Source organism: Pteronotus mesoamericanus, unplaced genomic scaffold (assembly GCF_021234165.1).
Source record: "Pteronotus mesoamericanus isolate MK-2021 breed Mesoamerican mustached bat unplaced genomic scaffold, CSHL_Meso_final scaffold_651, whole genome shotgun sequence".
Classification (NCBI taxonomy): domain Eukaryota; kingdom Metazoa; phylum Chordata; class Mammalia; order Chiroptera; family Mormoopidae; genus Pteronotus; species Pteronotus mesoamericanus.
The window spans coordinates 44,263,217-44,277,815 of record NW_026555325.1 but is presented as its reverse complement, the minus strand read 5'-3'; the positions used below and the strand labels follow the sequence as shown (position 1 = coordinate 44,277,815).

General features: G+C 39.8%; 1 protein-coding gene across 2 annotated transcripts in view; it reads right to left on the bottom strand.

The window, feature by feature from the left end:
- Positions 1-13,339, bottom strand: part of ITGAV (integrin subunit alpha V) — an 87,866-nt gene extending 74,527 nt beyond the window's left edge. The window contains exons 1-2 of one of the 2 annotated variants that reach the window (XM_054562597.1): positions 12,894-13,339; positions 3,223-3,353 (exon numbers count right to left, since the gene is read on the bottom strand). In XM_054562597.1, coding sequence (XP_054418572.1) covers positions 3,223-3,353; positions 12,894-13,078 — 316 coding nt within the window. In that variant the 5' untranslated portion in view covers positions 13,079-13,339. The remainder of the gene's footprint in view (positions 1-3,222; positions 3,354-12,893) is intronic. The other variant, XM_054562598.1, reaches the window with a different exon arrangement.
- Between the last annotated feature and the right edge of the window lie 1,260 nt (positions 13,340-14,599).

The following is a 14,599-nucleotide window of genomic DNA, read 5'->3' as shown; positions in this document are numbered from 1 at the left end:
TCCCTTCCCCTCTCTCTAGAAAGAGAGAAAGAAAAGAAATATAGAGCCAAAATACTCAAAAGTCCTCTCAGCTACTATGAGACAGATGGGAACATATGGGTAGAATCTGAGCTGGAGTGTTATGATCTGCATATTTTAAAAGGATCTCTCTGGCTGCCGTGGAGAACAAACAATCAGAGTATCCAGGGCAGAAACGGAAAGAACAGTGAGGTGTGTGGGCTCCCAGCCAACTGCCTCTCAGGTCTCCTGTCTACCGTTCTTTAGCCTGCTCTTTGCCCACGATGCTGACCAGTGTGAAATGCACTGCTGCCCGCTGGCTCCCAACTGGATTCAGCCAGAGGGGAGCAGGTACAAAGGATCAAAAGGAGGAAGGAAAGTGAGGTCAGGGTTTTATTCCCCTGCTCCTTCCTTCCGGCCCTTTTGGGCTGGCTACTGCTCTCTGACCGTGCCCTCGGCTCCAGTCAAGTGGCTCTCTCCACCTAATGTTCTGGCTAGATTCTGGCAGCTACTCCTTTCCCTGGCTCCTGAGATTCCTTCAGGCCCAGAAGCCAATTTTAACTAGTGTCTAGGCACTACTGATCTGTGAAAACAGCACAATCCTTGGTAAAGGGTCCTTTTACTAAAAGCTCCTCAAACGATCCCAATTTAAGGGTGCTACCTCTTTTCTGGCAGCACCCTTACAAATTCAGGAGTCTAGGGCAGCAGTCCAGGTGAGAGACAATGGAGGCTCAGATCAGGATGTGAGGAGCAGAATGACGAGTAGCAGTCAGAGTTCTGACTTGCTGACAAATTTAATGTCAAGCATAAGCCCAGATTTTGGCCTTAGCAACCAAAAGGATGGAATGTCGTCAACTGAGATTCATTTTTGAAATTCACAAATCAATAGAAAATATGTGCAAATATATTAAGAACAGCTCACGGGAAAAGGAACGTTGGCTTACAAATGCAAAAGTGCTTAGTCTTACTATTAATTAAAGGAATGCAAATTAATGACAAAAAATAAAATAATGTAACATTATACATAATATGTAAGACATAATAATATTATAACAGTATAAAATTGGCAAAGATAAAAATATGCTGGCCTGGCTGGTGTGGCTCAGTGGACTGAGCACTGGCTTACAAACAAAAAGGTCGCAGGTTCGATTCCCAGCCAGGGCCCATTCCTGGGTTGCAGGCCAGATTCCCCAGATGGGAGCATGTGAAAGGCAACCCATCAAACCAATCAACGAATCTCTCACACACAGATGTTTCTCTCCCTCTCTGCCTCACTTCCTCTCTCTCTAAAAAGAAAATAATAAAATCTTTTTTAAAAAATGCTGATAATTGGCATTGGCACTGACATCACAAAACATAATTTTAGGTGCGTAAACCTTTGTAAAGAATTAATTTGTAGTTATCTATCAAAACTTTAATATACATATGCAGGATATTTCGATCTAAAAATCCCCTGCCAGGACTTTAATCCTACACACACACTCGCACAAATACTGCACATAAGCTTTTCACTATAGCAGTGGTTATAGTAACAATAGACTAGAAACAATCTAATCTAAGTGTCTATCAATAAAATATATGAGTAAAATAAACTGAGCTACATACACAACACAATACTATCAGTAATTTGCAAACAATGAGGTATCTCAATACATATTGATATGGAAAGATCTATGGCAGGTATGGGGTAAAAGTAGAGAGAGTCAGGGGCCTAACAGTATATTTAGTATATTCCTATTTGTGAGTTGCCTTTTTGTATAAGAAAATTCCAGAAGGATCAAAAAATTGTTCACAGTGATTGCCTTTGAGCAGGCTGATGTAAGACAGTCCTATTTTTCATTGTATACTATTTTGGACTGCTTGCAATTTTTTCTGCCAAGTGCATTTTTTTTTTCAATAAAACAATAGTATATAAAGGCAAATTTCAAAAAAGAGCAGAATAAATTATCTTGCACTGCACGAAAACCTATGGTGTTGACATCAGAAACATATCTGAACAGTTCAAACTATCAAAACTGAACTACAGTTTCATTTTGTTAGTAATCATATTTTGTTAGAAGATACAAATGTCCTGACCCAGGTATTTCTACAGCACAGGTCTTTCTCCATTTGTGGTAAACCTGAGCCTATTCACATGCTTTTGGGGTTTTCCAAATGTCAGCCATATATGGAAAAAACAACAGGGTTTAATGTAGATGGTTTCAAATGGAAAAAAACAAACATGAGATCTGATTCCAATAAGAGTTGGTTTAATGAGTGTCAGTGATTATGCTAAGTGGAACAAACAGTCCACATCTTAATTCCTGTTTCACTGACGCTATAATTCCCAGAATGAATATATTTTAGAATTAGCAGGAAGTAACAATATGGAAAAAAGAATTAATTTTCTGCAGGCTTACCTTAAAATATTATCAAACCCAGCAAACCAGAATCATTAAAAAAATTGTAAAACTATTGCACCTGATGAATGCCACACTATTTCTTTCAGGCTCTTCTAAGCTTTCACAAATATACATAAATATATCAATACAAATGTATACAGGATTATATAATCTTATTTCACCAGCCTAAATGTAAAACATGTTAATTCTTATTTCTCATCTTCCTTATGCTATTTTTCTCCTTATTATCACAATCATGACTGACACTAAAATTTGTCCCTATAGATAAAATTCTAATGTTATCAAAACCATAACATAATTTTCCCAATAAATTTTGGATAAGAATTTTTTTAAAGTCAACAACATCTACTGTAATGCAAAAGATTCCGCAACTGGTTTTGGTAGCATGACCCAGCCTTAGATATATTTATGATTACAGAGTTGATCTTCTACAGTTGTCAGTGAGTCAGGCTTCAATTCTGCCCACAGAGAACAGACAAAAAAACCCTTCCTGTACCTATGAGCTCTCTCTTCTCAGAAGAGGTGCAAAAACAATTCAATAGATTTTCCCCAGATTTCTGCAGGTTGACGTGATCGGTTTAAAGTTGAAGACATCCAATGCAGTGGAAATGCAATGTATTTTTAATGTTTTCATATGCCACAAAGTTGGGGGAAAATCATATAATAAATCATTTGTCTTTACATAACTTTCTCTGGGTATCTGAAGTGCTTATACATGATTTTATTAAATGTTTACATTTAAAATGAAACAAGTGCTTTCAAAAATTAAATGACATTTAAAAAATCAAATGACAAGTTAAGAGGGCACTGCATCAACATTTACCTGTTGCATCAAATTCAATTGGCTGGCACCTGCGGTGAGACGACCAATCACACTTGAGGACTTGCCCTCCTTCCACGATCCCAGGCTGGGTAGTGTTTGCTTTGGGTGCACCCACCAAAAGAAACATCCTGCTAAAATACAAAAGGGAAGACGAGATTTTTAAAATGGCACAAAGCATAAGCAACATCCTATAATTTAGAAAGAGCAATTAGTTCTCTAGATATTATCCACAAATACATAGACTGGGCAAAAGCACATTCGCATTTGTCTGTATGATAAATAATAAAATAATTAATAAATAATGATAAAAGAATAAACTGTTTTTCATGTATTCAAATTGTAAACCTACTTTTGCCCTACCCTGTATTTTTTAAACTCTTCGCTGAGGGCATAATATTCATTATTCATCTGATGTTCTCTTATATACATACATTATTTAATGTAATTTATTCATCCTAAGAATATACATACATTATTTAATGTAATTTATTCATCCTAAGAACATGTTATAAGGCAACCCCAGGGTTACATGTCACTAAAGATTTATGCTGGTCAAATTTAAAGAGGTACAGCTTATTACATGTCAATTATATCGCATTAGAGGTGTTAAAAATGTACACTGGCTAGGGTCATGGAAGTGTTGTTTTAGTTTTTGGTTTTGAATGTATGTGTTTGCTACACACTTTCTATATCCTAGATGTTGAAAGAAAAAATGATTTTAAATAAATAATTCTTAAGGATGGTAGTTCTAAATATTGTCATTTTCCCATTTGTAGAACTTGTTTCATAGCTACTGTACTTCAATCTTTCAAAAAATAGCAACTAACAAATTTCTCCTCACAAAATTAATCTAATTAATCCCTAGTCAAAGAATTAGATCATTATTCAAATTTCTTATCAGGGTAAAATTATCGGGGGACAAAGTAATCAGGAGTCAAATTTTTAAGTAAAGGAGATCTTGTCTTCAGTTCTTTACTATTGTGGAGAAAAAAAGGGGCTTTGCAATAATTTGACAAGTCCAGTGACCAAAAGAAAACCTCACAGGGTGATCTGATCATAAATTCCTAACTGGGCAGGTCATGGCGGGTAACCACACCCCAGTCATATAACTTCTTCAGTAAAAGGTTCATCCGTCCAGTAATCAAGGGCTGTCCAGTGTTTTGGTGCATCTAGCGTAACACACCTTTGAAATGCCTCTTTTCAGGCCCCTCAGAATGGAAACCAGCCTCAAGAGAGCACACAGCCTTGTTAACTACCCTGTAATCCAACCCCTGCCTCGTTGTCTCCCACCTCCAGGTCATCTTTATTTCCCTGCTTATATCAAAATGCATAAAAAGGGCCGCAAACTGCCATTCTAGGAAGCAGTTTACTCTCTTTGTTGGGATCCTGCTTCCACGTGTATCCTGTTTGGCTCAAGTAAGTATTTATTAAAATTCTCTACAGGTTTGGATGTTCTTACTTGGGCAACCTTAAATATGGAATGCATCCATTTTAACTTTTATTTTTCTATTTCATTTCTTGTGTGTGGTATCTGCAAAGTCATGTTTACGGTGTCCAAAAGCTGGCTGCATGAACTGCTGCATTATGAACATCCTGCTATCTGATGCTAATCTGCAAAGTCCATACTCAAAATAGACAAAATTCCCAACTAAACCACACCCTCTTTAGTAAAGCGTTATGCAGTCATACTTGGCATCAGTAAAACACCAATGCTCGCACTCTCTCTTCAGAGCCCATGACTCTCAGTAAAATATCAACTTAGCTCTCATTCAGCAAAAAAAGTTCTGTAAGAAAAAAAAATCAGACTATGAATAAGAGCCCTCACCCCCACCCCCCAGCTGCCATTAATAAGAAAGCAGCTCACTGTCTTCACACTCTTCTTTTCCAAAACAGAGCTGGGTTAACAACTTAATTTTGTATATATATGAAATTTTTCATTTCAACAGGTAAAAAATGTACCACAAAACTTACTCTTTTCACGTGACTTGAATTATTTTTGAGTGCATCATGGGGAAAAAAAGAACATTTCAGACAAGTGGACTTTCAGGGACTACATGTAAAAAGGAGGAAGGACATTTCTGCGACAGTCCTAATAAACGCAATACAAGCACAGCTTTGCATATGATTTCAGTGTTGTGGATAATGGCCAGGCTTCATATCAGGACAGGAGAGCTGGTTCTCAAGCTATGCCTAAAAACTGACAAGCAGCCCCGGCCGACGACGTGGCTCAGTTGTTGGAGCATCATCCGGGTTTTGGGCTCTGTTCCGCATCAGGGCACCTGCTAAGTTGCCGGTTCAGTTCCAGGAAAGGGTGTGTGTATGAGAGGCAACCAATGACGTTTCTCTCGTGCATCGGTGTTTCTCTGTTTCTCTCCTCTCTCTCCCTCCCTTCCCCTTTCTCTAAAGTCAATAATCATGTCCTCAGGTGAGGATTAAACAAACAAACAAAAACAACCTACAAGTAAAAGTCATTTCCGGACTGTTACTTACCACTTACACAATCTTCTACAATTTCTTATCAAAGCTATTCCTCCCACTTTACAATAAATTACTTCCTTGAATGTAGAGGACTCTAATTCATCTTTGTACCTGCCACCTATTAAGCACTCAAGAAAAATATTTTGAATTGACAGCTGAGTAGCAAGTAAATTTGATAGCTGTAGGTGTTCAATTTAAAACAGCCACATATAAATAAGCCATTTCCACTATCCCCAACCTCTCTGGCATTTGAAGAACGCATCTTCTAATAAACATCCAATTATTTAAATTATCTGTACAATTATTTTACTTTGGATTTCAGATACTTTACTTGGCACTGTAAGACAGAGAGGGCTGGGAAGCTAACAGGGGCCTGAGTTCTGAATGAAAACCGCAGCGTGAGTTTCTCTCCTAGCAGCCTGATCTCCCTGGATAAGACCAAGAACAAGGCTGCTGCTTTTCAACAGACCATTTGCACATTATAGGCATGAAATGATGGTAATTACGTGTACTAATATGGGTGTGCATCGAGTTTTCCTAAGCATACCTTCATGTGCAGTCTTGCACATTGGTAAAATGCTACAGAAACGGAAGAATAATAGGAAAGGAATGTGTGAGCACTGTCAGTTCCTGAATGCTAGGTTAATGGCAGAAAAGAAGCTGAGGAATAAAGTTCTTTGTCTAAAATGTCAACATGTCAAGTTACTTTTCAGAGCATACCAAGTTTTTAAAAGAGAAAAATGGAAAGATGGAGAAAGTAAAATTACCTTAGACAAATGTTAGTCTTCAGAGGGAGTTGTGCAGAGAAAAATTAAGTATTTGTACAGAATAAAGGATACAGGATGGTAAAAGATACTATCTGAAAAAAATGAAGAAATATAAAACCAACACATTACAGAAAACAAAAGCCTATTAATGTGTTGGGAGGGTAAGTTTTGTGGCATGCGTTTTTTGACACGATAACAAACCAAAAAAAAAAAAAGCCTGTTAATAAATCACTTTATAGAAAATTAAATAATTGTTACTTGAAATTCATCCAAGAATATTTAATTAATGCCTACACTAATTTAATTAGGGTAACAGAAGTAACAGACCAGAAAAATTATGTTTGCAATATAAGCAGTATTGTCTAAGGGACACAGTTTGGGACTAAAGGTTACAATCACTGTATAAAATCATCTTAGGAAGTCATTCTATACATGTCTCAGTCTCCTCTTCTGTTCAATGGAGATAACAATGCCAACTGTAATTACTTAAAAACATAAATTTTTCAGAATGTGGATAGTAGATAAAAAGCACACTTAGAAAATCTAAAGACATCAAAAATACAAGAAATAATGGCATCAGAACTAAAAATAATTAGTAGAACACTCCCTAATAACATAGGAAATATGGCAGTTAAAATCTATTTTAACTGTATTTTTTCCATTACCATTTATCACCCCATATCCTCTTCCACCCCGCCCTAATCACTACCCTGTTGTCTGTGTCCTTGAGTTATCTATTTTTTTCTTTTTTGGTCAATCGCTCCTCCGTCTCCCAATGTCTCCCCAAAGCTGTCAGCCTGCTCTCTGTCTAGGAGCCTGTCTCTATTTTAAAATCTATTTTTAAAAGAACTTTTCTTTCTTTGATTTTCTCAAAGGGCCATTAATTAACTCAAATGCAAAATCTCAAGGAGAAAAGAAGGGTAAGAAGTAGTTGTCTTGCAACATTTCCTGATCATGCGAAGGCTTGGGGAAAGATACCCAGGGATAGTTGAGGCTAACAGAGATTTCACTAATTAGCATGAGAAATCTGAAGCTCAGCAATTTAGTTTCTTATGCCTGCAACTCTCCCCTGACAGACTGCAACTCCCTCCAAAAAGTTGGCTTGAGAACATTATCAACATCCCCATTCTCATCATTCTTTTTAAAAGACTTGAGATATTTCCATTAAATGACTTCAAAATTAAGGTGTACATACACGAGCATGTCAAGAAATTCTACAAGATAAAAAGGCAAAGTGTGTGCCTGGGATGTGGGTGGGGGAGTAGGAGATGAGGGGAGGGGAGAGAGGGAGATGGGAAAGAGGGAGGAACAGAATGGAGGAGGAGGAATAGGGGGAAGGAAGCAGACCAGAGGGCCAGAGAAACCGACCAGGAGGATGCCCTTAGGGTGCACTTCCTATCCGAAGTATTACTTTAAGGGCAGCAGCTTCAGGGAATGTGACCTTGACTACCAAGGAGAGGCAACCAGCCAAACAATGACAAGCACATTTTTTTAAACCCTCGAAATGAACTCAGTTATTTGGCTACTTTCAGCACCGACTTCTCTCTCCAAGAGTATGTTTAATATATTCAGTTGACTCAGGGTTGACCAATGAGGTTTCATCAAAAGGGACTTCTGAAAAATTTATACTTCTTATACTTTATAGTAAGAAATGTGTATAAAATTTTATAACTGAATGTTACTTCAGAGCTATTTGCTTTTCATTTTAAAAAAACACTACAGAGTCAACCTATTTACGATGTAAAAGAGATGCAGTAACTGTAAATTCTATACATTTCCCTTCTCTTTTATAATGTCCTGTAAACCTTGGGCCTTAATCTGGAATAATCAACATAGGATTTAATTTCTAAATAATAAGGCTATATATAGTCCATGCATGTATATTGTGTATGGCAAGAAGAAAAGAATATAGCCAGAACCACACTAAAGTTCAGGAAAATGAGCTGGTGACAAGTTTTGAAGATGATTACAATGGTGAAGAGAGGAATGGGACATGAACTTTATTTATTTATTATTCTTTAATCCTCGCCCAAGGAGGATGTGTTTTATTGATTTTAAAGAGACAGGAACAGGGCGGGGGGGGGGGGCGGAGAGGGCGGGGAGACAGAGAGAGAGGGAGACATCATTCCGTTACCTCTCGAATGCACCCAACTGGGGATTGAACTTGCAACCTAGGCACTGTGCCCTGACTAGGATCGAACCCTCAACCCTTCGGTATATGAGGACGATGCTCTCACCAACTAAGCCACCTGGCCAGAGTGGGACACGAACTTCTAAAAGCGCATGCCGATTGGGACAAATTGAAAGAGGTCTTCACCCTTGTTAAGTAGTTTGGGCTATCTCTCTGGCCACAGAAGAAGCACTGTTGAGGAAATTTTAGCAGCCAAATACCAGGATCGAAAAGATGCCTCAGAGAGATAAAACCATCAGAAACATTTAAGATGTGTTGCAGATTTAAGAGCCAAGTGGTGGGCCAAGAGATGAGGACCTGAGTGCCCCAGGTCACACCTGTGACAACTGGGCTGAAATAAGGAGGTGGCAGCAAGGAGTGAAAAGCAGAGATGGAAGCAAGAAACATTAGCAAGGAAGAATTTCTAGGACCTTCTGCCTGGTGACTAATCACTGACTAATATTAGGGGGGTGCAGATATGGAAACAAAGAAAAATGGAAAATGAGAGGGAGGAATATGAAATTATTTCCAGGCAACAGAGAAAATGATGGCACCATTAATAGAAACAGAGGTATTAACTGACATCTCTTGATGAAAAAGAGTTCATTTTTAGTCAGATTGAGATAATACTGGCCAGGGAAGCAGAAATGATCCAGAGTTCTACATTTGGATCTAAGATGCCCCCAGGACAGCTGTTTTATTTTGAAAGCTCTTCAGGAGCTGCTAACAGGAAGTTAGGATTCAGAACCACTAACCATGGTTCCGCAGGACTTTCTGCAGGACCTTCTGTGACCAAAGCACACTCACCCACGCTTTGCCCCCGGGGTCAGAGAAATTCGAAGAAACTGTAAATAGGGTTCCACTAGCGTTTCATAGGGAAAAAGGCAAGTATTCTAACCCAGTGTTATTATAGTATTATTTTAATATAAATATATGTGTAAAATGAAAACTAATATAGCAGTTGAAGTATACATAAGAAAATTGTTCAACTTTCTTAAAATTTTAAAATTTAAATATAAAAGTTAAATGGAATTTGAATTTCATACAATCTCTCTTTCAATCACACCCTGCCCCCTATCCCACACACTAACCTGAACAACTAAAGCCTTCATATTCTTCTGGCCTCAGCTTCCTCACCTGCAGGAATGAGTTTATCTGCTTTCCTCCTTACCCTGGCGGTTTGTGCTGCAAAGTGAGTATCACAAGTAACAGTGTTTTGTACATTGTAGAACAGGTTACCCAATGTAATATATCATTATTATCATTAAACCTAAGGTGCAATTTTTAATTTCTCCAAATATTCTTGACAAGAAAAACATGACTTTACTTCTTGGCCAATAAATGATCTTTAAACTTTCTTAAGTATGGCAACATGGACACAGGAAAATTAATGCACCATAAATTAATGCACACAGGAAAAAATTAAGAAATGCTTATTTTTATTAACATAATTTTTAAATCACTATGTTTGTGACTTTTTACTTCGTACTTAAAACTTACTTTTGGAGTATTTTGTTGAGGAGTCATCTTAATATTTTTTATTAATGTCTTGGTTTTCCTTTTTTTTTAAAAGAGTTTAGTTTTCTTAAAAGATTTTATTTATTTATTTTTAGAGAGAGGAAGAGATGGAGAAAGAGAGGGAGAGAAGCATCAATGTGTGGGTGCCTCTCATGCGTCCCCTACTTGAGACCCGGCCCACAGCCCAGGCATGTGCCCTGACTGGGGAATCAAACCAGCAACACTTTGGTTTGCAGGCTGGAGCTCAATCCACTAAGCCACCCAGCCAGGGATCCTTTCTTTTTAATAAATATTGATTCATTAGTTTTCAAACAATATGGAAATAATTCAATAACGATTTTCTATGACAAGAAAAATTAGACATAAAACAATTCTATAGCTTGCCAGAGGCATTCAGACACTTAATAGAAACTGGAACAGCAAAGAGAGACTTTATCACCGTCACTTCTTCATAATCTAGGTATTCCTTCTTCAGAAAAAAGGGAATCTTAAACACGTTTTTATTATGTGGATTATTTTTCCTTTGGAAGTTTACAATCACACGAAATAACTACAACAATGCAGCTGGCAGTATTATAAATGGCATCCCAGGTACCTTGGATTCCACTGCTTGCTACATTTTAAAGTACCTTTTTACAAAATTAAGCATAATTTTGCATTATTCTTTGTTAAACCTGAAAAGCTCAGTAATAGAAACCTTTGTTTACATATACTTCATTTTTTTAAACATCTCAAAGTTGATTTCTATTTTTTAGATTAGGCTATACCTAGAGCTTACTAGTCTATCAGTAGCAAAGTCACTGGTAAAAATTTCAAGACATTGTATGAAACCAAAGCAAGTTTAAGTCTACCTAACTTTTGAAGGCCCAACATGAGAGGTCATGTAAACCTGTGAGGTCATAGTATACTCAGCAACTCCAATGACTAATCAAAGATCAGTCATCCAGCCTCCTAACCAAAAACAGTGAATATCTCAGGCTAACAGTTCAATATTACTGCATTTCCCATGGTAAAAACACTTAAAGTTTATCATAGTGTCATGTTATCTTTACACTACTAACCTCAGAGGGTTGCCACAGAATCAAGAGCAACAACTGCAAAACACTCCATCAATTCTGAAATATATAAGTGCTAACTCTTGCTAAGTACTAACTCTTGACAACAGACAATACATTCTCAAAATTGCTAGAATTTCTGAACAGATTAAATCTAAAAGGGCAATGTTAGGAGCAACTAAAATCCTCTGCAGGGTAAAGGCATAAACTTTAAAATATCTGGAAACAAAAAAAAAAAACTTACATAAAAGATAAGGCTGACAAATGATCACATCAAAGAAAAGGTAGTAAAAAAAAGAGAAGGTTGCCTAAAGTTAATGGTTACTTTGATCAATTTGGAAAAATCTGTGCTCAGGTCTTATCAAAAGCACTGAAGCTGGAAACAAGAGTTCACTACATAAAACAATGTCTAGCTTCCACTAACTGCTTCCAACCTATTTACTGCTGCAATGGTTGTCACCAAAATTTGTGATACTCTGCAACATCCAGAAAGACTATGAGAATGAATCCTGATAAGTGTTCTAACAGTCATGGAAAAAAGTACTTAGATCACCTTCTAATTAGACATGTATAAATTGGAAAAATAGTCCTATCTAACTACTAACCATCAAAATGATCGTCCCTCTCCCCCCTAAAAAACAGCACTTTAAAATATGTAAAATAATTAGAAACCTTAAGTATGTTGTTACAATTTTTAAGAACTTAGAAATAACACAAAGGAATTTCTCCCTCTTGAAAACAAGATTTAAACATCAAAAGACATCCCATGAACACTTATTAAATGTTTTATTTCTAATGCTATATTTCTAATGTTAATGTGGAGGTGGAGTAGTGAGAACGATGTCAGTGTTCCGTCAAGTCAGAGACAACTTTTAGTCCAATAACGAGGGTAAGTCTGTTACAAATCCTGACGGTCTTTGCAAGCGAAACGTTGGCAATTTGAAAACATAACTGAATTCCTTACTGCAGTATTCAAATGACCTGTAGTGAGTGAAAACTCAGCAAACACCCTTCTTTCCGAACAATGACCTAAATAATTAATCACTATAAAAAGAACAGATGACACATTCATCTGTTCGCTCTCAACTGTGCAAAGGTCGGGCATCCTAGAGATAGGGGACAACGAATTTACTATGACAGTATGATTACTTTAGTCATCAGAATGTCTGGAAGAGGAGTAAATGAGGAGAAACGAATCAGCCAGAAAGGCGGAAAGAGTGGGGGAGGGCTTGTTTAGGGAGAATGAAAAGGACTCGTGTTTAAGTCTATGAAGTAGAAAACGGCTACCAGGGAGGCTGAGTGGTACCGGAGGAACAGAAGTTTGTGGATGAAACTGACTACATCCCGGACGCTGGGAGAGGCGGCGCGGAGTTCGGCCAGATCAGCCTTTGTTGATTCTCCACTTTACCCGAGTTTAAGCACCGATAAACTTCAAAGATCTCTCTCTCGGTAGAGGAGAGCAGGAAACTGCTAGTAGGTGCCGGGGTGGAGGGGTGCAGGGAGTTTCATCTTCCCAAATGTTTCATCCATCCAGAACCTAAATCAGCCCGGCGGGTGGGGGGGCGGTACGGACAGACAGACACATGCATCTCTCCGGGAGATCTCTCTCCCCCTGGGGAAATGCAGGGTGAGTGCGAGCAGTGGGGGAGGGGGCAGACTCCCTTTCCAAGAGGGGCCACTTACGAAGACGCGCTGGGCACGAAGAAATCCACAGCGAAACCAAAGTAACTTCCTTCTGGGCCGGAGTACTCGGCAGGACTGTCCACGTCTAGGTTAAAGGCGCCGCAAAGAGGCAGCAGGAATCCAGGGAGAAGGAGCAGAAGGCGGCGGGGACGAAGGCGAAGCCACTGCCGCGGCGGAGAAGCCATCGCTGAAGTGCGCTCAGGGCGCTCAGTCCGGAGCCGCCGCCGCCGCCACCCCAGCCGGAGCGCACTGTGCCCGCGCCGGCCCGCCGCCCGCGCGCGCGGCGATTTGCGGGCCTCTAGCTTCCCAGCAGTCCCAGACAGCGCCGGGGCGGCAGGAGGGCTGAGCTTCGGAGCGGCCGCGGGGGAAGTGGAGCGCAGGGCGCGCGGGGCGGGGGCACCAGCGCGGGACTGCGGGAGTGAGCGCCGCACCCCGCGCCAGAGTGCAGCTGCGGCCGGGGGAGGAGACAGAGGAGGAGGAGCCCGGCCGGGAGGCTGAGCCGCCTTGCGGGAGGAAGTGAAGGAGGAGAGTCTTCCTCCCCTGGGGCGAGACCGATTGCACTTCCTCGCGAGCTGTCGCCTTCTGTCCGGTGAACTGGGCGTCTGTACCGAGGCCTCAGACCCTCCGAGTCCCCGACGGCGGCGGCAGTGCTCCTGGTGGTCCAAACCCTCCTGCGTCCTGCGGAGCACCGAGGACAGCCCGCTTTCCCCGTTCCAGCCAGCGACTCCCATGCGACTTTTATTTTAAAATGAGGAAAGCTTTATCCGCTTCTCGTGTTTCTGCTACTTAAAAGCCTTAGCAGGCTCTCACAAACGAAACTCCATAATTAGTGGTCTTTTTCCTCCCTACTCGATCCCACACACAAACACTGAACTTAATTATAAACTTGGAGAATGCTAGCACAGCCCTTTCCTGGCAAGCTGTGTTAAAGCCTAACTTCAGTGGTCCACGAAAGGATTGGCAAGGCAAATAACCGGCAAAAATCATTTTAAATCAAGTCAGACTGGCTGAAACCTTATTCCTACTTTATTAGCTGAAGTCGTATGATTTGTTATGTTCATTGGTCTAGGGCATTTGTGTAGAAACACAATTTTAGAGCCAGAGGAAAGAATATGCACCCCTTTCTTATAAAATAAGGTCCCCTGGGCTGGCTTGCTGTTGGTGTGTTGCACCATGCACAGAAACTGAGAGATTTCCTTGGGGTCAGGAATCTTGACCTTTTTCTTTATATTCCCCAATCCTAGAACCTTACCAGGCAGATAGTAAGCTATCAATAAAATATTGAATAAGTGAATGAATCAATGAATGAATGAAAGAACATGAAATGATGAGTAAACTTGTCCAGAGATGTGACTTTCCCATATTGTGTATCACTCAATAAAGAATCCGGTGAACAAGAGACTTGGGGTCAGGATGGCAGAGTAGGTAAACAGTGGTACTGGCATCATCCCACACCACATAAAAATTACAACTAAACTACAGGACAACCATCTTTGAGAACCTCCTGAAATCTAGCTGGATGGAAGTCCTACAACTAATATAGAAAAAGCCATGTGGACACTGGTAGGAGAGGCAAAGGTGCAAGGGGCTGGTCCCACACCCGTGTGTGTCAGTCAAATGTTGGGAGGGATATCTCAGCTGTAGAGGACCCCCTGAGGAGTGAGTGGTCTCAGAGACAGGGGTCTCAACCCCATGCTGCGCTCTCC